The 24,222-nt window shown below is 39.4% G+C and overlaps 1 protein-coding gene across 3 annotated transcripts in view; it reads left to right on the top strand.

Moving 5' to 3' along the window:
* Nucleotides 1–4,548: 4,548 nt before the first annotated feature.
* Nucleotides 4,549–24,222, top strand: part of RASSF9 (Ras association domain family member 9) — a 29,955-nt gene continuing 10,281 nt past the window's right edge. The window contains exons 1-2 of one of the 3 annotated variants that reach the window (XR_012994933.1): nt 4,549–4,784; nt 15,738–15,936. Coding sequence is in view for 1 of the 3 variants with exons in the window: in XM_076333910.1 (XP_076190025.1) it covers nt 4,738–4,784 (47 nt within the window). In the remaining 2 variants the exon portion in view is untranslated. Of the gene's footprint in view, nt 4,785–4,931; nt 5,140–15,737; nt 15,937–24,222 lie in introns of those variants that run through there. The other 2 variants (XM_076333910.1, XM_076333917.1) reach the window with 2 other exon arrangements.

Genomic DNA, 24,222 nt, shown 5'->3' with positions numbered 1-24,222 from the left:
GCCATTTGCTGTGCCCCCCCCCTCCTTTTTCAGATGGGGTACCTGGGGTATTCAAACTGTAGGCTCAGAATGAATGTTTACAGTGGCATAATGAGCTTTTCCACTTCATTCTGTATTCCTTTCTCATTAATTGTTAACTCTTTTTTGTTTGGTTGGTTTTGGTTTTACCAGTATAGAACATTGACCTAAGACTTTCAGCGAACTGCCCCAAATAAATTACGTTTCTGAGATGTGACAGTTAATTTAAAGGTTTGTTTAGATTTTCTTCTCAGTATATTACTCTGCACTCATCAACATGACCTTCACCTGCCAGTTTATCATCAGCCACCAATCTTCTGAGTCCCTTTTGCAAATCTTCTCAAGTGAGTAAGTTGAGCAGCACAAATCCACAGCCTCTCTGAAGATGGATCACCCAGTTTCCTGCCTTTTAACCAGTTAGCTATAATCCCAGCACTGACCTTTCCCTCTTACTCTATTGGACCATTTAGTCTAGTGTCTTGTATTCATATATCTGACTGCACTTAAAGCAGATCTAAATATTTATGATGGTTTAAAATGAGAGAGCCAAGGTATCAGAGGCAGCCTATGCACAGTAACCTAGAGCAAGCAATGGGCAATTTATCCTGTTCCTATGGTAGCTTTTGCTGCCTCCATTGAGCTGCTCACTGCTGCAGCCAGAATGAAGTTAAGACAACGTGGCTGAGCCAATGCTGCTGCTCAGGGCTGCTCAGGCGGGACACCTTCCTCCCACATCTCTCTGCCCACACTCTTGGCCACATGGTCCTATTTCTCTCCTCACATGCCAGTCCTGCCAATTGTCTGACACCTCAGTAAGCCAATTTAACTAGTTAGCCCAACAAAAAGCTGTTTATTCACTTTCCTGTGTCAAGTCAGGTTTTAAAAAGTTGAATGGTGTGAGCACAAAGCCTGTTGACAACTGGACCTGGCACAAGGAAAGGGTCGGGAGTATGTGGTCGGTGGGAGAGGAATGAGACCTCCCCACTTTTAAGGACAGCAAACCATTAGATTAGATGAAGACATTAGAATAGGTTTCATTGAGCTGCCAAGCTGCCCTACCACACAGCCAAAGGAGAAGGTCTTGCTCCCTCCCCCTATTTCCAGGTCCTCCTTTCACTTTGCTTCCTCTCTTCGTTTTCTTAGTCCTGCTTATAGTTCAACTCCTCCCTTGCATCAGCACTGGAAATCACACTGTCTGACTGATCTTGTCTGATCCTGAGGTTAGCCAACTCACCTCACCAATCAGCCCAAAACAGAAGGAATGAACTTTCGTTGCTGGTTTGGAATTTGAATGAGTTACGTCAGCTTACCAGGAGATCAGATGAGATCCCAGGGACTGTATAAGATAGGCACTGGAACCAAGTGGTGGGTAGGAGAGGTAAGAAAGGGAGGGAGAGAGCAGTAGCACACCTGCTCCTTGTTGCATGCAGGAAGTTCATTTGAAATGATACCCGTAGACTGATATGGTTAAAGCTGGGTTTTAAAGCATTGCTGTGCTGCAGTATTTTTGCCAAAGAGATGTTTACAACACTCAGTGTGAGCTGCTTTGGAAGATGGCAAATGAAACATTTCAATTTATTAACCTTAAGCTTTCTGATCAGGCACCCAAGCTTTGCATCCAGATTTATTGTTCAGTAAGTTTACCCAGGTGGCAGGTGATACTCTAGTGTTTATAATTCCCTTTCCTTCTCCTTTAAATACCAGAGTCAATTGCTGACACATCGTTCTGATGATCTCAAGTTCAGTACATATGTATTATATGGAGTGATTTCAAGAAACGAGTCCTGCAAACTGAACTATCAGCCATTCATTCGTTACTTCTCCTAGGGGGAAGATACTGTGTCGGAGAACAATTTGGCTGAGCTTAACAGCTCACGGGTGAAAAATGGGATGTTACCAGCTATTCGCCTTTTAGATTTTTGCATGAAGAAAGCGTGATTAGAAGGTGATCATGCTCAAGACTTGAGCAGTGGTTGCTTTTTATGTCCACGTGGCATGCTGGGAAGCGCCAGGGCCCTGGTCTGGAATGTTGGCCCAATATTCCTGGAAGATCAGAGCTAGAGTTTAAAGAAAACTAAGGACGTGTACATACAGATACGGATAGTTTGAGGCACTTTGGAAGTTTAAGGGCAAGCTAACTGAACTGTTGTGTCAACACTGCCTACAAAATTAACCTGTCCCTCTGAAATGTTTTGCTACTGTTTCTACTCTATTCAGAGACTGGTTTATGTGCTGAGGAACGGAAATTCATGTCCCTTCTGTTACTAAGAGAAATATCCATGTATTTTTATGTTTTTGTGTATGTATTTGTATAAACTCAGTAAGTCTTTTTGCCCCCTATGATACTTTTGTTTGGGTTCTACAGAAAAATTGAATATCAAGTGAAACAGCATGTATTCACTCCTTTATGGTATCCTAAATGTCCTTTGGTCTTGTTTTTAGTTAAGAGCAATGTTCCTCGTTCTTAGGATTCTCTCCTTTACTACTTTGTAAGTCTTTATCATACACCCACTTACTTTCTTCCTGGTTTTGGTTAGCCTAATTGTGAAAGTGCATAGACTGAAAGCCTTCTCCCTCAGCTGTGGGGAAAATGTCTGCTTATTATGCTGGAGTCTTTCCTACAATTCTTTGCATGGCTACATGAATGTAACAAGCATTTTGATTTACTTGCGTAGAGGGACCCAGTTCCCACATTACATATCTTTGGTTGAAAGTTATTTTGCATTTGCTAGTAAAAGAGGAACAATTTACATGGTATTTTAATATATGAATAAATTAAAATTGTGAGATGACTATTCAGAAGTAATAAAAACAGCTACAGATATTGTCGAGTCCCCATTTATTTTCATAATGAAAAGTGAATATTATTCTGTAGATAAAGCTATTTCATTTTACCTCTGCCAATAAAAATAGTTATTTGAATATTAATTATTCTCTAGGAAATTCTACACTGATTTGATTTTTATGCCAAATACACCTTGAACATCTCTTAGGGACCGAAAAATTTTCCCGGTCCTTTAGATATAAGAAAATCCCTTCTTAGTGGCATATATAACCTGATTTAAAGCCAAAGGAAAGACTTCTATGGACTTGATGTGTTTGGGCTTATGTTCATAACGCCAAAATCAGACTACTTAAAATCTACCCTGGCAGCAGGATAAGAAATCTGAAAGTTGTTTCATTTCAGCTTCCCTATTTTTGTGTTATTTGGATGATTACCCAAACAAGGCTTTTAAGAGGCCCCGGTCCCTCTCTTTGTAGTTACAGCTCAGAGAATTTAGTGGTGTGGGACTGAACTGAAAATATGTGGGGTATTCCCAGAGCTGCCAGTAATAGGTAACCCATGGAATGGGCCTTTGCTTTGTTTTCTTCAGGCTGCTGTGACTATCTTGACTAAGGGAGGAAAGGGGAATTTTAGAAAAAGAAAAAGCCTTTTTTCAGATAAGCCCTTACTCTGGGAGGCTCCTATTTAATCATACCCCCTGGTTAATAAAACAATTCCCTACTGTGCTGCACCTTTGGGCAGCCACATAAAGAATTTGCCCTGTAATATGTGAGAAACAAGAAAAAAAAAAGAAAAAAAGGAGTGATTGACATCTAATATGTACCTGTTAAATTAACTGCAGAAAGTAGAGGGCTAGGGTGGGCTCGGGCTGTGCTGGGGACTTCCCACCTGCTCGCCGGCCCCGTGCCTTCACCTACCAGCATCAGCTTTTGGGATGTGATGGGTCCACTTTCCCTTGCCCCGCTCCAAATTGGAGGAGGGTGGAGGGGAAAAAAAAAAAAAAAAGTTTTTTTTCCTTCTGAAGCTTTAAAAAGTTTTCCCTTCTGAAGCTTTACTCCAAATCTCTCGTTCCCAGGGGGTTCCAGCGAACAGGAACTGTAGTGTGCATTCATTTCCCTTCTGGCGAAGCCATCTTAAAATAATAACAAAAAAGGTCCTGCGACATCGCAGTACGAACTGAGCCTTTCGTGTTGCTGCCTCACTTGTTCTCTGCTAGGCCACGCTTAAGAGGTTTTCGGAGGCGCTTTTAGTCTGCGAAGGCATTCATGCAAATAGCTCGTTTACTTAGAAATCCAGGGAAGGCAGAGGGGCCACAGCGGTCTGGCTTTTTCCCTTCATCTTCCTATTACTTGTCCAACACCTTGTAAAGAGGTACTGAAAAGGCAGGTTATTATGTACTGAGAACTGGCGTGGCAACTGTTGCTTGCCCTTCATTAACGCTGGTGTTTAGCTGAACGACTTGACCTGAAGTGGCTGGAGCCTCCCGGGGAAAGTTTTCAGTCCTTTTGTTGTGTGTTTTTACACAGTTCCCCACCGGAGCAAAACCCCATCTTTCCCATTTGCTGGCTGGTGCCCTGAGGGTGACGAGGCTGAAAGTTTAGCAAGTTCTGTGCATAACTTCACATCACAAGAGCAAGTGCGTGTTTCCCTCCCCCCTCCTCCCCCCCCCCCCCTCCTCCCCCCCCCCCCCCCCCGCTTTCTTTTTCCTGCTCCTAAACGCCTCCTTCAAGTTTGCAGCTGGGCAGGACTCCAAAGGTGCAGCAGCAGTAACAAGCCGGAGTTCAAAGTTAGCAGTAAATTGCACAACTTCCAGCTCATCGCTACGCTCAGTGACTATTAACAAGCTGGAAGGCGCTCAGGGAAAAAATAGGGGAGAAGGGAACACCCTCGAATTATTTGGGGATCGCTGATGTTATGCTTCTGCCGCTTGGATCATGGCTCCCTTTGGAAGGAATTTATTAAAAACCCGGCATAAAAACAGGTAAAGTGCGTGGGTACGTGGAGGAAAAGGGAGGGCGGTATGGGATGGATTTCTTTTATACTCTGTTTTTGGTTCTGGAGGAAGGATGTGTTGCTCCGGACCCATGCCGCTCCCGGGAGCTGTAACTTCGGGGCTCACCTGCGAGTGGGAGTCGGGCCGGAGGGAGCGGGTCGGCGTGTGCGGAGGGAAGGGGCGCTTCTCCCCCTCCTTCCCTCTGGACCTGTCTCTCCCCTCTTCGCTCTGGCTCTTTTGACTCCTGGGCAATATTTTCAGTGAGGGGAACATAGCTCTTCCTGACTTTGAACCTCCCCCGTCTAAACCAAGGCGAACATTGGAAGTCCCCCGTGTTAACAAGGTGAGACTCGGCCGGCGCTGGGAGGAAGGGCTGGCGGCCCCGGCGTGCGGGGTCCTGCCTGCGGCAGCAAGCGCCGACGGCCGGGGGAGACCTGGAGCCCCTCACCCGCACTGGGAAGAAACTCCCCGAGTTCCTCGGGGGAGGGCTGCGGCGGGCCGGGCTGCGGGCCCCGCGCCGTCCGCCTTTCCCCCGTTTCCCTGGGAGGGAGAGCCGCAGCCTGCAACCCCGTAGGATCAGCCCCGTCCCTTAACTCGTCCGCTGACTATAAGCCTGGGAGGTGGGAGAGCATCGATCTTCCAGCGTGGGCGGGGGGATGCTTTTTTTGGTTACCCCTTAGTCTGAGGGGGACTTGACGGCCAATGTTTTTTTTTTGCCTAGAAAAATGTTCAGGGTGACAGCTGTGGTCCCAGGGTTGGCTCCTGCGAAGTTTCTTTATGGGGACTTTGCCCCCCATGTTGTGCATGCTTCCACATGCTATGCACACCGACTGTAAAAAGAAGAAAAAGAGTTATATGATCATTTTAAGTGCTAGGATGGTACTAGACTTTTTAAGAGTAAATGTGCTTGGAGTGGAGTAAATTTGCTTGCACCCTATGGAATTTACAGTGGCCAAACCCATCTGGCTAAGACTGAACAGAAACAGATCACTGAAATTTTGGCTCAGCGAGAAACTAAAAAATCACTTGTAATCTCTTCCCCGCTTTGACTGGTGTTCACCACTGAAATTTAGTTCATATTTAAGGGTATGTAAGGGAGAATCTTTTCCAGAGGGAGTATAATTGGACCCTAAAAAATCATGTAAAAATGTCCTCATTTTTTTCCAGGTTTGGCTTTCGGTTTTCCCATTCGATACACTGAAAGTTATTCTGGGGGGATTGTATTTGTTGGGAACTTAGCATATTATATGGAATATAAATCAGAAAGACTGTAACAGTCAAGGTTTAAAAAATAGGATACTGTTTTAGAATTATTAATACTGTAGGTTACTGAATAAACAGCATATTTTGCTAATGCGTCTGGAAACAGAAAAACTTTGATGTACTTCTCACATGGCCATTTTATATTCAGAAGATCTGGAAAGGTGGACATGAACTTTTACACTAAATTGCTTTTACATAGAGCTGTAAATTTATTACTACTAAAATAGAAATTTTGCTACTGCCATCAATTACCTAACTGTGTTAAATCACAAAGCACAGTTCCACTCCGTTCAACAGTGAAACTGTTTCTCTTTTGGATGTTTAAAGTATCTTCATACTAATTGCATCAATCTCTCTGTGTTTGCTGATGTGACATTTTATTCCTCAGGAAAAGAAAGTCATAATCCAAAGCTTTAAATAGCCAATAAAAATTAAAATACCAAAGGAACCATTACTGTGAACATCTAGCACTTTCTTCTCATTTCACCCCTCCCATCCCCCCAAAAGAAGAAATTAATGCCTTTAATGGTAGACAGGTGGTGTGGCAATAAGAAGGGGCTGAAAGTCTTGTGACTACAGAAATGGGGGGGGTGGTGTCAAGAACAAAGCAAATGACATAATTCTTAAGATGGGTTATTATCTATTCAAATATTTACATTTCTGTGTATTTAACGTTAGCTTTTGATACTGAATTCTGAGAATTAAACTTTGCTTATGCAAAGGGTAGTAAAAGGGTCTTGTAGTATGATTGAAGAGCTATGTAATAATTCTTTTTTTCATTGTAATTGTATCTTTGTCAACACATTTGAAACCTTGAAAAGGAAGTCAAGTGAGCTTAAAATCCTTGATTGTGTTCAGAGCAGTAGTTGCGGAGTCAGAACTTGTGGCTCATTACCTTGTCTTAGTTTGCCTACCTGTAAAGAGGGACCAAAAAGGGACATACATATATGTATATATTTAATCTGCTGCTTTGTTTATTAGGTCTAGTGCTTCTCTTTGAGAAACTCAGTTTTTGTAACAGGAAAATTACTGAGTAAAGGTGGAGTACAGGAGGAGCAAGCACTCTCCTTCCCTCTCTTCCCACTTTGCTTTTTCACTGAAAGTATTTAATGACCATTAACTACATGCAAATATAACTCCTGAGAGTTATAAGATAAGCAAATGAGGAATAAAATCTATGTTTACAGGAGGAGGACATAAAGCTAAGTCAAGGCAACAAAGGTAGTTGGAAGAAGAGCCAGAAGGAAAATGAAGGCGTTACAGTCATTTGCTCAGATAAGAAGATGACACCTCTGTAATTAGTGCTTGTCTGGCAGCATTGCCCAGAGGTTCCAGATCAGGGCCCTGTTTCATAGTAGACTCTTCACATCCAGATCATAAAATGTTAGTCTCTACCCCTGAGACCTCAGAGTTTAAACAAAGAGGTTACTCTAATTTTATCTGCGTATATGAGGTATTTGAGCAAGAGGCAGGGGATGTTGGCTGTGATGCCATGAGCCTTTAGAGGAAGAAATTGAGATTAACCCTCAGGAAGACAGAAACCTGTGCTGAACTGCTTCTAGTATTTGAAAGATCTTCAGTCGGTATTACTCTCTTCGGCTGCTGAAATGTCGCTCATGCAGAGAGACAGCACAAGGCCTAGGTAACCATTAGATCACTGTAAGCCCTGATTTGATTTTAGAGGAGCAGCTGCTAGGAATGTGGCCCAACATATTTTTCTTGGCCAGAAAGAGAATGAGTGATATCTTGAGATCCTTTTCAAGAGTTATGAGGAGTTTTTCTACTATTCTTTGACCTCCTGTGACATGCAGAAATTATCATAGTCCCCAGAGCGTGCATGTGCTTGTCAATGTGTCCCCTGGAGAACAATACATCCAAAAGGTAGCAAGGCCATGCCCCACCCACCTACAAATCCAAATGTGCTCCGCAGGGACAGGCTGTACCCTCTACGGCAGTAAAGGAAAAGGGACAGTTTCCTGCAGGACTAAGCCTCTGGAACATGAATAAACTCAAAGGGAATTATTTTTATGCAAATCTCTTAAAGATGCCATTCTCTGGGAGCGTGAGGAATGCTCAGATGACATCACATTTTGGAAGTGTGGTGATGTGAGGCAATGCTCAGCCCAAGATGGAGTAAGAGAAAGGGCACTGAGTTCTTTGCAAATAAGGTCTAGTATTGATCTAACACATTGCACTGCACAGAAACAAAACAGCTTCCTATCCAAATATAGGAAACAAATACAAAGCATATATACTTGCAGTGTTTATGTACCAGGGTTTCACATTGTATATGATTTCCTGGTTTCTAAGTAGAACAGGAATGTATGCCCCATTGATTTTCTGTAAGATTAGGACTTCTCTGCTCTTGGGTGCTAGATTTGGTCACTTCTGAGAATGGGTCTTTAGGTTCATTTAAATACTTCAGATGTTACCCGCCATCTCAAGCATACCTGGATCTAGCATTGTCTTATCTGCCCGGTGATCTCACACCAAGAAAGCTGACTCCATTGCTATTTCTCTTTCATTGAGGCCACTTCCTTGAGTGTTTCACATGTTACCCAAACTTGTTGAAGCTCTACTGTTCCATGCAAGTTGTAGCCAGGGAAGTAGCAGTCTGAAAGGGAGAGGGTACAGAGAATCCGTCTTCTTCACATAGTTGTCCTTGATGCTGTAGGGTTGTCCTGTTAGACACAAATAGCTTGAGAAGTATTTTTTGCCAGTGTAATTCGTACTGGTCCTAAGTTTACCACAACCATTTGTATGTTCTGTTGACATACAACACATCTGAACCCACAGTACTGTTTGATGATGAAACAGTTGTGTTACAAATCTGTTATCTTTTAAATGTATTTATTGCTTTTGCTTTTCCTTCCTGTTTTTTTTCCATCTTTTACTGTCAATGTCTCAGTGCCACAGCAGTTAGCATAGTGTTTCTGTATAGGAGGCAAAGACCTACTTTGCCTACTCTTTATGTCTGCCTCTCTTTAATCAGCTCATCTCCGGTTCATAGGTAGAAAGAAAGACCATATATATCCATTCATTCATATGGATATAGAGGGAGTTCTTCCTGTCCTGACAGTCAGAGGCCCCTCCCCAGTGAGAGAAACATTAAATTATTCTCTCAGGTTTTATATTACAAGCACAGGTTAATGAATGAGATTAGAGACTTCATCTATCTGATACTGACCTACCATTACCATGTTCCCTCCCTCCCTCCCTCCAGTAGTTTCTCATCGTACCTAGTTAGCACAGCGATTTGAGTATTACTCTGAACATCTCTACTGCTCTACGGTTGAGTACGCTGCTGTACATTTTAAGCCTAGGTCAAGCAAAACTGAAAATACTCAGCATTTAGGTTTGGACTGGAAAAGCACTTGGAGATCAGCTGCTTATCTGAATGAACTGTGTATGACCCACAAGTCTCATGGGATCATGTGAGATGTCTAATACTTCTCCTCTTGGATGAGCATACCCAGAGAAAAGTCTATATGAAACTATAAAGGTGCTTTTTGATTCAAGACTATCAGGCATTTGGTATGTATGTTGGAGGGGGTGGATTAAAGCTTATTTAGAATCAGTGGTGCTATATGTGTTAAATTTTTAGATTGAAAAGATGGTGCTTGTTTGGTAATGGTGGAACACATTCTTCTCCTTACTTTTACTTTTCTTGAGCGTGAGATATATTAGTGAACTATCAAAGAAGAAGTTCCTTTTTGAGCCAGAGTCCATACATTATAATTTATTTTCTGGTCTGGCTTGTCAGCTTTGTCTCAGGGGTCAAAATGGTTGCATACATTTTCTAATAATCTTTGTACATATTTGTTCACTTCACTTTCAGGAAGAGCTTTTCGTCTAGCAAAACACTAGCCTTATTTCTAAAGAGTTAATTATCTACTATTCCAGGAGGGCAGACAGCAATTTCATTCCAAAGGAGTAAATAAAATGAGTAATAGATGTGTGTAATACTACACCATCTAAGGAAAGAGCATTACTTAGGTTAAGTTGAAGCTAATCTGAAACACTAGTATAACGTAGAGTCAGGCTGAGAAGATACATTTCAGACAAAGAAACACATTTTTAGTAATATAGAAGAAAAATCTTGCTGGTCAGTGTTGATTTCCTATTTTACTGATGAAAAATTAGCATTTTATATACAGAGAAAAGATCCAGACATGTTGCTAAATGGGTAATGATTTCAGTAGAGAGATGTAAGTTTTCAGAGATGGGGATTTTTTAAAAATTCTAATGAATAAAAGTCAGTGATAATCAGAGTAGTACCTCTTGATTGACCTGCAAAGGTATACACTTATGCTCAGAAAATCTTTTTTTTGTTTGTTTGTTTTATATGATGAATAGTAACAACTTAAAATTATGATCTTAAACATTATTATTTGCAAGCATTAACATCACATATGCTGTACAAGCCTTAATTAGTTCGTCTATCTTCTATATTTAGTATGTAGATAAATCCTTATTAATGGTGACAGAAAGGATGATTCGAGATACAGATTTTGTTTAAGACCACACACTAAGTGAAGCCTAGAACTGAATGTTGGACATGTTGGTACCCGGTCGTGTGCATAGGTAACTGAGCTGTTATTGTCACTTCTATTGTTTCTCTGATGTGTTATGATACTCTCAAGATGGTGACTTTCTGTCGTCTTCTGCAGTGTTACTGTGCTAGCAATTCCCCAAGTATCACACAAGACACAACAGATAAGAGTCAAATGGTTTCAGGATGAATAGAAAGAAAGAGTGACCAACCAAATGGAATTAGAGGGGAAAATAGATGACTAAATTTATTTGTGTAACAAAGGCCAGAACCATCCTTTACAGAATGTAGGTACTAAACAAATACAGTTCAGTGTAATTTTTAGGTAGGTAAGATACTATATCACAGACAAATGTCATGTGGAGTTCTCTGAAAATTTCTGTCAGATCAGTTTGTGTCTGGTCTGTTTCTTAATCAACTATTCCATGCCTATGTCTCCCATTAGAAAAAATTACTTAGAACTGCTGAGTGCAGTATAGTTTTCATGCAAATTCTGGTGATGTCATTTTACCTTCCAGGGTTGTAAATTTTCCATGGACCTGCAAAATTCTTGCAATAAAAATGAGAATATTTCATAAATCATTTCTCATGCATATGTGTTACACATAAATACGAAAGCCAAGAGCTTATTAGTGATTTTGGAAGTTGCATTTTTGGGGAGCCTTGTCCAAAAGAAAAATTTTGAGCACCTTTCTGGAGCTTGCCTCAAATGGGCACCTACTAGTCGCCTTTTCCTGTCTCGACCTATTCAGAAATGCATTTAAGGTGCACGTGTTGTAATAGTGATAATGATACCAACTTGTTTGTGACCTCAGACAACTGATAAGCATACTTAGTTTTCCTTAGCTGTAATTCGGGTGATAATATTTACATGCCTCAGGAAAATAAGTAGGGCATGACTAGACAGTGTAAAATCTGTAGAAGTGCAGAGTGTGAAAGCCAGTTAGTGGGAGAGGTATGAATAAAATCTGGGAGTTCCTTGTTTCTAATTCTTGTACAGTCCACTAGAGCTGGCTGCCACACAGAGAAATGAGAATACACTGCACATCGTTTAGGTTTGATTTCACATGATTCACTGAGGAATTTTCGACGGTCTAAAATTTTTCAGAATTTTAAAAATAGCTTGTGAGGAGGGTTGTAATGTCACAGAAAGGGAAATAAATAAAAAAATGCCATGTGTATCTTAACAGATTTTGAGGTGGTTTTGTGAGGTGAACATAAGGAAAGAAAGCTAACTTTTGAAACCAAAAATCAGAAAGGAAGGTTTTCACTGGTAATGATAATAAAGTTGTCGGGTAATTATATTTTTAATGCTATGAAACCTAAGTTCCGGTATCACGTGGAGAGGAATAAAAGACACCAAACTTGAAAGAAATTTTTCCAGTGCAAGTTTGGCACACCTCTCAAATGCACTTTATTTAAAGATGTGTGTCCCTTTCACCAACTTTTTCCTATATCTCTCTCACTCCTGTCTGCCTGAGTACATGTTTGCCTCTGTCAATTTGAACCATTTCATTTGTAGTTTAGATGGTTGCTAGACATACATTTTTTGAGCATTAGCATTAGAAGAAGCCAGGCTACCAACTTATTTCTTACGTTGCAATCTTGGAGGTGATGTAAACCTCTGTTTTCCTGAGTTTGGGTTGGCTTTTTGTTTTGGGTTGGTGGGGTTTTTTTCACATTCATTAGTCAGCTGCAGAGTAATGATAGGAGGAAAATATATTTATACAGAGGGTAGGTATTTGCTGTGAATGAAATACGTAAATATAATTTGTCTATTTTGAGGGTCAAAACTGTCAATCTGATTAATTTGCTTTCTTTATTCTCCATTCATTAATGTAAAGAATTCTGAGTTACAAATTTCCCATCATAATGGAAAATATAATCAGTTCTCTTGAAAAGCACAAGATATTTATTTTGTCCTCCTTTTAATAATAGAAAACTAACAAAGATTAAAATAAATATGCAAAAGCATAACATTCTCGTGTTCAGGGACAAAATCAGGTTTATAGAAATGTAACAATCTATTAGACCAAGTTTTGTTTTGGTCAGGTATAAATATGTTTACCTTACTTTAACTTGTAAGGATGCATGACCTCAGTGGAATAATGTAGTTGAGTGAAGACTACTAATTTTTAAGCGAGTCTGCCCTGGGGTCTTGAACCTGCAATTTGCTCTGTGTTAATAGATTCCTTCATCCATGTGGAACACCTTACTTTGCTTTCCCCAACTTCCTCCAAATTCAAAAGGATTATTTCTACAGAGGGCAGTTTCTACTGTGAAAGCACTTCTAAACTACAGAATTTTTCAGAGCAACAGTTGGGGCACTGTTTTGATGACATAAAGTATGCCTCATTTGTCATAGGAAGTTACCAGATTCTGCTCACTAATCAAGGAATGGCTTAATGATATTTATAAATGTGGGATCATACGCCGATTTTCAGCTGCTCTTGTTTCTGTTGGCTTCATAATTGATAAATTGATGGTCTGAATTGTTGTTTCACTTGGACATTACCTGTTGACAGGCTTCCTCTGTACTGATTGCTAAGGCACTAAGTGTACTTGTTTAACTTGATTATTGCCTGTATCTCTCGGGGCCACTTTGTTGTTAGTATCCTGTTTTACCAAAAAGCTCTGTACAAATCCAGTTTTCTAACAAAAATTTAGGATTGGTATTGACTTTACTGCACTTTCCCAGACTTCTGGTACTTTAAGGTCTAGGTAGATAACTAATCATGTTTGTTTACCCATGAAGGCCACTACAGGTGTCGGACAAAGATCTGAGTTACTTTTGGAACTGCAGTTGTGAATGGTCACAGTACTTACTTTTACTGACACTCATACTGTTCATAAGATTCAGGTACATGGTAAAACACAAAAGTCGAGCTTCATCTTACTCAGACCATTGAAAATTTAGGTATCTAGTCATCTACGTACTCTGTAGTTAATGGATACATCTAAACACTTCCAGAGGGCAATTCATTCAGCCTTAGACAGGCTTTCAGTATGGGATTAGTCACCCTTCTGGAGGTGCCTATCTTATGCCACTGATTACAGAGGAGGTCAGAAAATTATCTGTGACTGCACATCTGCATTTTAAATAGCTTAAAGTAGATGACATGAGCTCCACCCCAATCACTTTCAAAGGGAAGGTCTTCATGGAGCATGCTCAGACTTTGTAGAGCACCTAATTAACCATCTTTTGTACCATTCATTTTAGAAATTAAAAAGGGAATAGTGAATGGAGAGGTGAATTACAGGTGGATAATGTATGATTAAGGGAGAACCATCATAATAGCATGGATGTCTTCCCTGCCCCTGCCACAAAATTCCTATGTGATGTTGGGCAAGTCACATAAACCGCAGTTTACAAAAGTGGTTACTCACTGCATGTTCCTCGTTTGCTAATTCAGTGTCCTGTAATCTGTTTTGCACAAGGGCAGAGCAAAGGAAGTTTATGGATGTCCTGCTTTGGACATCTCTACAGATATCAATTCAGTTAGCCGGAGTGGGAACTTAAATGAGTGGATACCTTTGGCCTAGATCTTTTTGAGCTTTGGTTTGTAAAAGGGAGTTCTCTTCCTACAAGAGTACGTGGAGATAAATCCAGTAATGTGTCAACTTGTGAAGCAATTGAATAGCTGGTGATAAAAGGCATATAGCAAAAGATTAAATTAAAAAATGTGTCTTCTATAAAGGGTAGTACTGTACATAGGAGAGAAGATATAAAATGAACACATACTGAACAAATGTAAGTAATAAGGGCTAGATTTATGAAGGAGACTTTGGTACCTAAATGTCATTGTAGTCACCTAAGACAAGCTTTAAGAACTTCTGATGTTGACAAAATTATGATTAAATCCTGAGGTAGTAACATTTTGACTGGCAGCACTCCCCAGCCACCTGTACTCCCATCATGTCTTACACCGGTCCTGAAAACCCCGCAGTTATGTGCCTCCCTCATACCTTACCAAAATTAAGAAAAAGCAGTCTTTCAGCTTTTTCAACCATCAGGTCCCATCTAATAGCCCTGTTCTGAACATATGCAACAACACACAAAGTGCAGCCAGGCACCCCAGTGGCCAGAACACCCCTGTGAGATGCCCGCCCTGGCATTCTCAACATGTGTTTGTCAGGAAAGTCCTGTCAAGCTATTCTAAACTGAAATTCTCCCAGTATTTCCTGTTGAAGCTGTTCCATATTGTGCTGGCTCATGTGAGTTGTAGTAACACAGAGAAAGACAGGGATTCGTGTTGAAGGCTTCAGTGGGAGAAAGGGATCAGGCTTTTGGTTTCTGTTCTAATTAATATTGTATTTTTTATGCAGTGAACATCTGAATGTAGTCTAACATTACCTAAGTCCTGCCTTTTTGTTCATGTTTCTGACTACTTTAGGTCAGTTCCTGCTGAACTTGCTGGTTTCAGCAAATCCCATTGTTAGGACTTGCACTCTTTTGTGGCACTTTTTGTGGAAGTTTAGGTGTCCAAGAGGGGATTATGAACTTCAACAATGGGGAAGACACCTGAAGCTTGTAGCACTCAGTGTCTGCAACGCCTCAGTACCTTCTGTGGCTTTGGCAAAACTGAGTATTGTCTCTTGTATGCATTCAAGTGAGGCAGGGGTCCGATGTAAGGGGGGGAATGCACCTTGCTATGGATACGCTGAATCAAATTCATTTTCGTTGAACTAAGTAGCATGGAAAACTTTAACACCAATGCTTAAAATTTTTGAGTGCTTGACTCCAGCTTAAGCATATTTCTTTCTGCTTAAGCGTTTGTGCATGGCAGGCATATATTTAGTATATAAATGCATATATGACAGTTTGTGTTGTGTATGATCATGTAATGCATACGTGTAGCACACAAGATATACTGTCACATATCTTATTATAGATCTAACCTGTATCATCTACATCTAACATACAATAAAATATATTACAAACCCCAAATCATCATATATATAAACAATATGTGCAGAAATAGCCACTTTGTAGATTGCATACATATGCATCTACATATTACAAAACTGGGTACATACAAGGGTTCTTTAAAAGTCAGAAGTGACAAACAGAATGTGAACATGTCATGGAAGAATGCTAAATATGTATATTTCTCCAAACATCACAGAGTTGTTCGCATGGCAGAAGGAAGAACGCCTTCATTCAGCTGTCACTGCGGTATCCATTCAGCTTATGACGTGCCTTGTTAGAAGTAAACTGCCTTTTTATCCTCCCTGAGCTATGAAGTCATCTGAATTGCTCATATGTTGAAAGGATCCCCACCTGCAAAGACATTTGGATGTGTGAAATAAAGAAACAGTGGATTAATTTGAATGTTGACTCAGTCTGACTTTCTGTGAACTAAAGACAACAAGTAGCTTGCAGTGTCTTTCTGGTGTCACAACCTTCTTGGGATAATCACTATCCTGCCATAGATGCATTTCACAAAACTAGCCCCATTATTTCTTGGGCCTGCCTTGGTCTTTGGCCACAGACTCCTGGCCTAGTTTGGTTTCAGCTGTGCTCACTGCAGGTTTTTGGCCCACACTTGCTCTCACTGTTCACAAATCCTTTGCCAGGGGTTACCATCTTTACAGCTGCGTCAAATTTTTGAATGATTTCTTCCTAAACTGTTCAATCACATTCAGGTGGGTTATCTTACACGGTTTAACAAGGCCTTTATCTTTATGGTCTAATTCATCATGACACGTGGTTTGGAGAACAGTCAGACAAGCAACTCGGCTCCAGTGGGAGGGTTGTGATGGACAACTGACATGGCTATGAGCCTCTTCAGGTGGCCTCAGCTGGAAACTCATTATCTGTACTCATTATCTCTTTTCTAGAACAGTTTTTGGGCTTAAGTCATGATCATTCAAATATTTTTGGATTCACATGGCTTTTTATCTGAATCATGGAATGTCTTTCCTCTGCAGTCAGCTTCCTTCATCTTCTCACAGCTAAAAGGGGTGTGTGTGTGTGTGTGCTGCTGGACGCTATTCTTTGTATCTCTCTCTTGCTTACTCTTTCTTCTTTACATTCACTCCAGTGAATTTCCCATTACTCTTGATTTTTATGATCCGGCATTAACCTTGATTCCAGACAGCAAGTCCTCCCTTCTTGCCTTCCCTATCTCTGTTGCTCAGCTGGAACTAGTTTTGCCAGCTCCTGTGCCCTCTTTAGCATATCCATTGCTAGGGCAGAACATAGTTGGTAAGGTTATAAATTTATTTCATTTGTTCAGTAGGTTCTTCAGAGAGGATGTGGTGATATTTCAGAGACCCTATCAGCCTGTGCCTGACTAACTACATATTAAAGCATTCATTGATAAGCAATTTTAGAAAATTACTTGAAAGCATAAACTGCAGAAAACTCTCAGATTGTCAATGGGCACTAAAATGCTTCAGGTTTCTTTTTTGAAATTTATGTCCACTCTTCTTGTTAGCATAATTATGTATCTAGTACTCAATTTAGCTCTTTAGGGTGAAGATTTATACAAGAGTCCACTTCATCATCTCATCTTTTTTCCTTTCAGCTCTTCAAATATTGTAAGTAATGGAACACATTTGTCACTGAATTATCTTTCAGAAAGTTTGAGGGAGAAATTTAAAAAAAAAAAAAAAAAAAAGATTGTAAATGAGGTCTTGATAGAACCCCTTTTGAAGTGACATTTTCAATATAATTTAATGAGAGCAAATGAAAAGGGGAAGATCATACAGTATAATTTCAAAGTGGGGTGGTTCTCTCTCTGCAAAATATATTGCAGTAAATACAGAAGAAAATTAAACCCCATCCTGCCTTTCTCACTCCTGGAAAACTGTAAAGAGATACTGAAACTAGGTTTTATGATATACAAAAAAAGCTATTTTGAAAGATCATTAGATGTCAAAAAGTTAAGAAAGGGTGATTCTGATGAGATGGCTAAACAGATCTAAAGGCTTGCTGTTGCACAAAGGGCAGTCCTAAGCCCCCTTTCCAGGCTCCTGACCACTTTCTGCCATTTCCTTTGCACTGGTACTATTCTCACCTGATGCCACAGAACCCAACTCAGGGAGCACTAATAAATAAAAAAAAAAATTTCCTTTTTTCTTTTTTCCTTTTTTTCTTTTTCTTCTTTTTTCCTCTTCCTTTTTTCCTCTTCCCTTCCTTTTTTCCCGGGTTAGCTTGCTGCCAGTTTAACAAGCTGGAAACCCTTTGGTTACACTAGCAGAGCTGGCACAAGCAAGGAAATGGGAATGTCAGGTAGACATCAGATTGCCTAAACTACTTAATGAAATCTTAAGTCATACAGTTGCTAACCTATAAGACTAGATTTAGCAGTAAAAGTAGTATTTAGGATAATCACTTTCCTAAGGTAGTTATCTTGTAAATAATTTTATATGTTTTGGGGGTGGGTCTGGGGAGTGTTGGGGTGTTTAAAAAACAAGATAAAAATACTGATTCCTACAATGTTCCTTTTCAGAATCACGAAGTACAGTGTCCAAACTGTGAAATTCACCACAGGCTGCTGCTAGAGCAGCTACAGAAGTAGTTACAGTAGATAGCCATCAGGAAAAGACTATAAGGAAAAGAAGAGATGCTTTGCTGAGCCTGAGTTCAACTTGGGGAATTGGTGAAAAGAAACCAAGTCCATCTCGACTTTCTTTCCTTTCATTGTGAATGAGGCTAGCATCTGCCTCACACGGTGCCACCAGGAGTAGAGAAGAGGTACACTGAACTGTTTGAGCCGTGCACTGTGTATAAGGGTTCATAAGAAGGTAACCATCCCAGCCTCCTTTAGCCCAGGGAGTATTGGAAAGGTGGCACGAAATCTTATTATTTCCTTGTCTTTATCTTGTTCTTTTATTCAACTTACCTTATTATCAGTGGTCTCCATATAGTGTGCTTTGTTCATGTTTTGGCAGTCCAGACCCAACCTCAGAATGCTTTGTGTTTGTTTCTTCACTGGGCAAGATGTCAACAAACCCAGGGGAGGGAAATAGTATACGTTTGCCTTTCAAAGAAAGTTGAACTGAATTTCATGGAACAACAACAACAAAAATCGTGCTTTCAACCCTTGGAATTCCCCTTGCTTCTTTGATCTCAAAAGCTCATAAACAACCAGGGTGCTTCTAAAAGGCAGTTATGAAAATTCTAATGGGAGAAGTTAGATAAACCAAATTTCTGTTAGCTGTAATAGCAGCTCTGACTTTGTCATTTAGAAGCCGATGTTCTAAATGAGCTATAAATGATTCTGCTTCCTCTGTATTGTTGAAAGTGATGGAATTTTAGATACATTCTGTACATTATTAATGGGACCCCCATAAAACTTGTATAGTTTAACCAGTGCTTAAATATGCATAGGCGCTTAAATAGACACAGGAACTAGAGAATTATATTTTTGCAATGTAGCAAAATTCTTATGGTAGATAAAAAATACCAGTGGCATCTTCATTTGTCAACTAGTGAGAGCTATCCACTGCCCAAAATCAAGATGTAGCATTTGCTATATTGATATTCCTAAACTTTGCATGTTGTTTACTAACACTGAGTAATTTGAAAATGCCTATCTTTCTATTCCCCCCATCATGGTCTAAAGAACTATTACCACTGAATATGTCAGTGTTTGTTTTGGCTCTGGAGTTTTTCCTGGATCTTCCACTCCTGTATCACAGCTGCTTCCTCAGTAGCTGTTGCAATATACACATCAAAGCATGTTTTCCCAGTAAAGCAAATTGTTAACGTTATTGTTGCTCATCTTGGAAAATATTTTGGTGGACAGCTAGCTCTCCTCTGTTCTGAAACCTTCACTGTGTCAGGCTACCACAGATACAGACCTGATACGATGAACATGTTACCTGTCACAGCATTTTGTGCACACAGCACACTTGCTGATGTTACTCACTGCAATTCCAAACATTTTTTTGACGAATATCCACTTACCAACCTTATGACTTTGAATATACAATGGAGAAATGATGATTTGTCTGTCAGGAAGGCAGATTTAAAGCATAGATGTAATTTATAGAGAATGTGTACCCTTAGGGGGAGAGGAATAATTTCAGAGGTAAGACAGGAGAAAAGGGCAGGGGCAGATGCAGTCTTCATCTGAATGGAGACTGCAGCCTTTGCACTTGCCTGTAGGTTAAGTGATTGGGAGCATAAACACGGTATAGGGTAGAGCTAATAAGTGAAGGGGATGTCTTAGTAGCCTTGTGGTCACCTCTGCTGAAAATCTGCACTTGAACTTTGCAAATGAGATTTTGCAAAACAGTATCAACCACTGGAGCAATGACAGAGGGTTATGTCATTATTAAACGGAGGGGCAGGAGAGTGTTCAGGATAATCCACCATAACTATCACTCTTATCTAGTGAGCAAGGTGTATAATTCCTCTTACAATGTCTTTTATTTATTTTTTTTCTATTAGTGCAACATTCTGAGTTAGTGCAATTTCTTGGCTTATTTTCTGCATAGTATAAACTCTGCTATCCATCTACTTATCAGATGATAGAGTTATTACTGTCAGTCCTTGTTGGTTCTTCTTGTTGGTTGCTTTTATTCTTTTATATCTATTTTAAGTAGCCAGTGGTTTTTTTTTTCCTTTTTATTTTTCTTAAATATTGGTCCTTGTTCAGGCACCTCTGTCCAAGAAGTACAGTTGTTAGAATGAAGCACACAATTTCCCATGGGATTTTTACTGAAGTCTGACATTTCAAGTCAGCAGGAACTCTGGTGTGAATGACTTATTTGCAATAAAATAATTATCTTACAGAACTTTTTTTTAAAAAAACCTTCATACCTTTCATGTTATTTATTCTATGACAGAATAGTACTATCCCATTCCAATTCAAAATTATTTAACTGAAATGTGTCATAGAGCGCTAATACAGTGTAAAATGTTTGGATGAACAGAAATTTCACCATAGATCATTGATGAATTATAATGTGCGCATTTTTGTACAGTAGCTAACTGAAATGATGGCATTCCTCTGCAGAAAGGATTAAGGAACTAGTTATAGTTTTAAGTGCACAAGTGATAATTGATATAGGACATAATTTTCAACAGCTGTTGCTAATTAAAATGTTTCATAAATTTATGCATTTAAAAAGGAATTACAAAATGAACATAAACTTCTACTAGGAGAAATGTGTTGTACCTAGCTAGTTAAAATTGCTTAAATTGTTTTCTTGTTTCAAATACCTGAAATATTTCAATTAGAACATCCAACCTACTGTGTGTATGTGTATGTTTGTTTGAAAAATGTCACATGAATATCTAATGCCTAATTTTCTTTTATTTTTAATAAATGTCTATGTACATTTCTGTAAAGGAAGAAGCTTTATCATAGAGCAACATTAAATGGATACAGAAACAGATGGTAGAGAGCAATTTAAGTTATTTCTTTTGAAAGAATTATTTTATTTTCACAAGTTCTGTGGTGTTCTTTACAAGTCTCCCTGCAGTATTGGGACTACTCTGATTATCTATATTGAAGGGGGGTTTATTATTATTATTACAGTTAAAGTACCGGCCCTGCCTTGCCATGATACTTTTTAGCTAGACATTGCCCTGACTTTCGTGTGATGCAGAAGGGAAGAAGGACCAAGTTTCTGACACATCATGTATGGAATTTCTGTCTCCTACATGATATGGACATTAACTATGCCATTAATATTGTTTTTTAGGGATAGGTGAAGGGGAATGGGAATGCAGTTAGTTAATAGGCTGTCTTGAATCCCGAAGGCTTTGGAGTAATTCCAGCTTCATTGGGTGGTGAGAGTAGATACTTCCTCATTGCTGCCCTTAGGAAACTCAGAAGCATGTAATCCACTTAGGCAGGAGGCATACTGAGTGTAAGATTTGTCCTTTATTGCTTTCTGAATAACTTTACAGAAGGTGACAGAAAGTTGAGAAGAAAGGTGGATTAAACGTGGATAGTCTGAATAAACTTAGTGTGAACTTTTTAATATGATCCATTTGTGCCTGAAAGGTTGAAATACTTCTGACCTCAGCTTTCATATGGGCTGTGTATTCTTTATAGCTTTAATGTTTAAACTCACTGTCAAAAATCCGTTTGGATCAAATTAAGTTAGAGTTTCTTCCAAGCAAGGGCTGCAACACGTAGCACCAATAGCTTTACTTTTTTGCAAATTTCACAGATAAAAATCCCACAGAGCCAAAATATGTTTTTATCTTTTCTTTCAGAATGATCTTCCACTGTCTCATATATGCTTTTATTTTTTTATATATATATATATGGCAACATGCTGAGATTTTGAAAAATAAGTAATAAAAGCAATATTATATTATCATTTCTAAATGGAATGTGGCGACTGATAAACTAATTAGCCCTTATATACCCTGACATGTAAATATCACTGGTATCGGAAGCTCTCAAAAGACATGGAGCATGTGTCCTATGCTACAAATGCAGGTTGTTTGTATCAAGTAGGTATCCCTGTAATATTGGCCTCTTATTTCCAGCAAGTAAATAGAATTAAAAGCCATCAGATTTCCTTGATAGGTAGTTATGGCTCGGATCTGAGACACAGAGATAACAAGGTTGTTGGCAAGTGCTTAGACAAGGCATGTGTTCTCTGGGCCCTGGCACATGAAGGAAACATTTATGGGTGCAGAACAAAGAGAAGACCATAGCACAAATACGTACTTGCCAAAATCCAAGCGGGCAGATCCATGTGCCCCAGCAGCATCCCCTTGAAAACACCAGATTATTAAATGCTTTTGTGGCAGATGTCTTTTGTTTTCCCAGGATGTTTTATGCCATTGTGTCGCCCTGTTTTCAAAAGAGAGCAAGTGGCTCAGCATCTGAACATGGTTGGCTGGGAGACTGTTCCCCACTCTGCAGCGTGGTAGGTAGCAGATGAGGCACAGAAGGTCTTGGTGAGGATCTGGGAGTGTGCAGCTTGAGAAGGGGAGAGCCTGCTGAGAGGTGCGGGGAGCACAGACCCTGCCTGGATCCGCCTGAAAGTTTCATGTTTCTTAGTGGATTCCAGGAAAGCATTGGGATGACAGACACCGAAGCTCTAGGCAAGGACTTCGCTGCAAGGATGCAGTAGGCAGCAGGAGGGTTGTCTCTTAAAGCCTTTTTTTTCCTGTTCTGTCACTTAGTCACTTTTGGTTTCTCCATTGAAGAAGTGAGTTGTTCTGGATGGTATCTTGGCATAATGTAGGGGTTTGTTTCTTAGAAGTTTAGAAGCACTTTGGTCTTACTCTGCGGAGGTTGTGACAACAGCATACCTACCTGAGAGCTCTGGTCAGCTGAGGACCCCATCACAGCAGCCAGTCAATAATAAACCACAATTATAATCTGATTTGCTGCAGATTAGACAGTGTGTTCAAATGCGCTATTGAGAGGGTTTATGCTGTCAGTAGGAGGCTGTTTATAAATTACTGTTCTGTTGCTTTTTTTACATTGCAAATGATAGTTGTATTGTGTGGCTTTCTGGGTCTTATGTATGCTAAAATGTATTTATGCGAGCACAGCTTCAAAAATGAAAAAATAAAGAGAAGACAAGATCTCAAAAGTACAAGACTTGATTCATTTTCTACACTAAAATTGGATAAATTAGTTATATCATCTGCTAGCATAAAGCTAGAAGCAATCCTTCTGACATAAAGAATAGTTAATTACAGATTATGTGCCACTTGCAGATGCAATGATTAAAGAAAAAAAGGTGACATTATTACACTAAGAATTACAAGAATATTCCAACCCACAAACATTTGCACTCTCTAACAGATACAGCTTTATGACATCTGATTAACAGTAATTTAATTCATACATAAGTAAAAGCTCTTCCACCTCTGAAATTTAAGATTATAAAACATGATTTCCCCAATAAATTGGTGAAAAAATGACTAAGCTCTTTCACACAAATGGCTTTCCAGCATAAACTCTTTGATGTCAAATTTATAAATTATTAAGTTGTATACATTTTCAAGCGAAGGATTAATGTATTGCTTTGTGTGCCATTTATTTTCACTTGCAGTTTTTTTTATTCTGTATAAATTATTTCAGTGACTGGGAGGAGACAATAAAATTTTTGATCATGAACATAATCTCAAGTTTTTAATCCCTTTCCTAACACAAAAACTTTCATGGTCATGTTAACTTAAAATTGGTTCAATTGGTCATGCTAACTTAAAATTAGTAAAGAGTTAAACAGTAGTGCTAGCAAGGGGTTCACAAAAATGTCTTGGCTGTGAAATTTCTAGCCATTAACTAGGTATTTTTTGAGTTACTCAGTTTGATTAGTTCCTTGGGGACAGTACATCAAGAAATATGGGAATGTTGAGAATGGAGTTCCTTTTTATTTTTCTGTGAAAGACTACAAAGAATTTGTTACAGTGAAGGGAGAGAAGAGTTTTATCTGTGTTCTTTTTCTCAACAGAGACAAAATACTCTTTTAATGTCAGTGGTATTTCAGAAACACTGTATTAATCTGCTAACAATACGATATGTAAATGATCTAGTCCCCACAGAATGTTTGCTGAAATTAGTAAGGAAAAATGAGCATCTTGTAGACATGTAGATGAAATTCTAAAAAGTAGGGAGATCCCTTTATTTGATTGACGTGATCGGTTGTAAAGCTATATGTTGCATATTTAGGAAG

This window comes from Aptenodytes patagonicus, chromosome 1 (genome assembly GCF_965638725.1).
Source record: "Aptenodytes patagonicus chromosome 1, bAptPat1.pri.cur, whole genome shotgun sequence".
Classification (NCBI taxonomy): Eukaryota; Metazoa; Chordata; class Aves; order Sphenisciformes; family Spheniscidae; genus Aptenodytes; species Aptenodytes patagonicus.
Note: the sequence above shows the minus strand (reverse complement) of the source record. Positions and strands in the feature narration are given on the sequence as shown.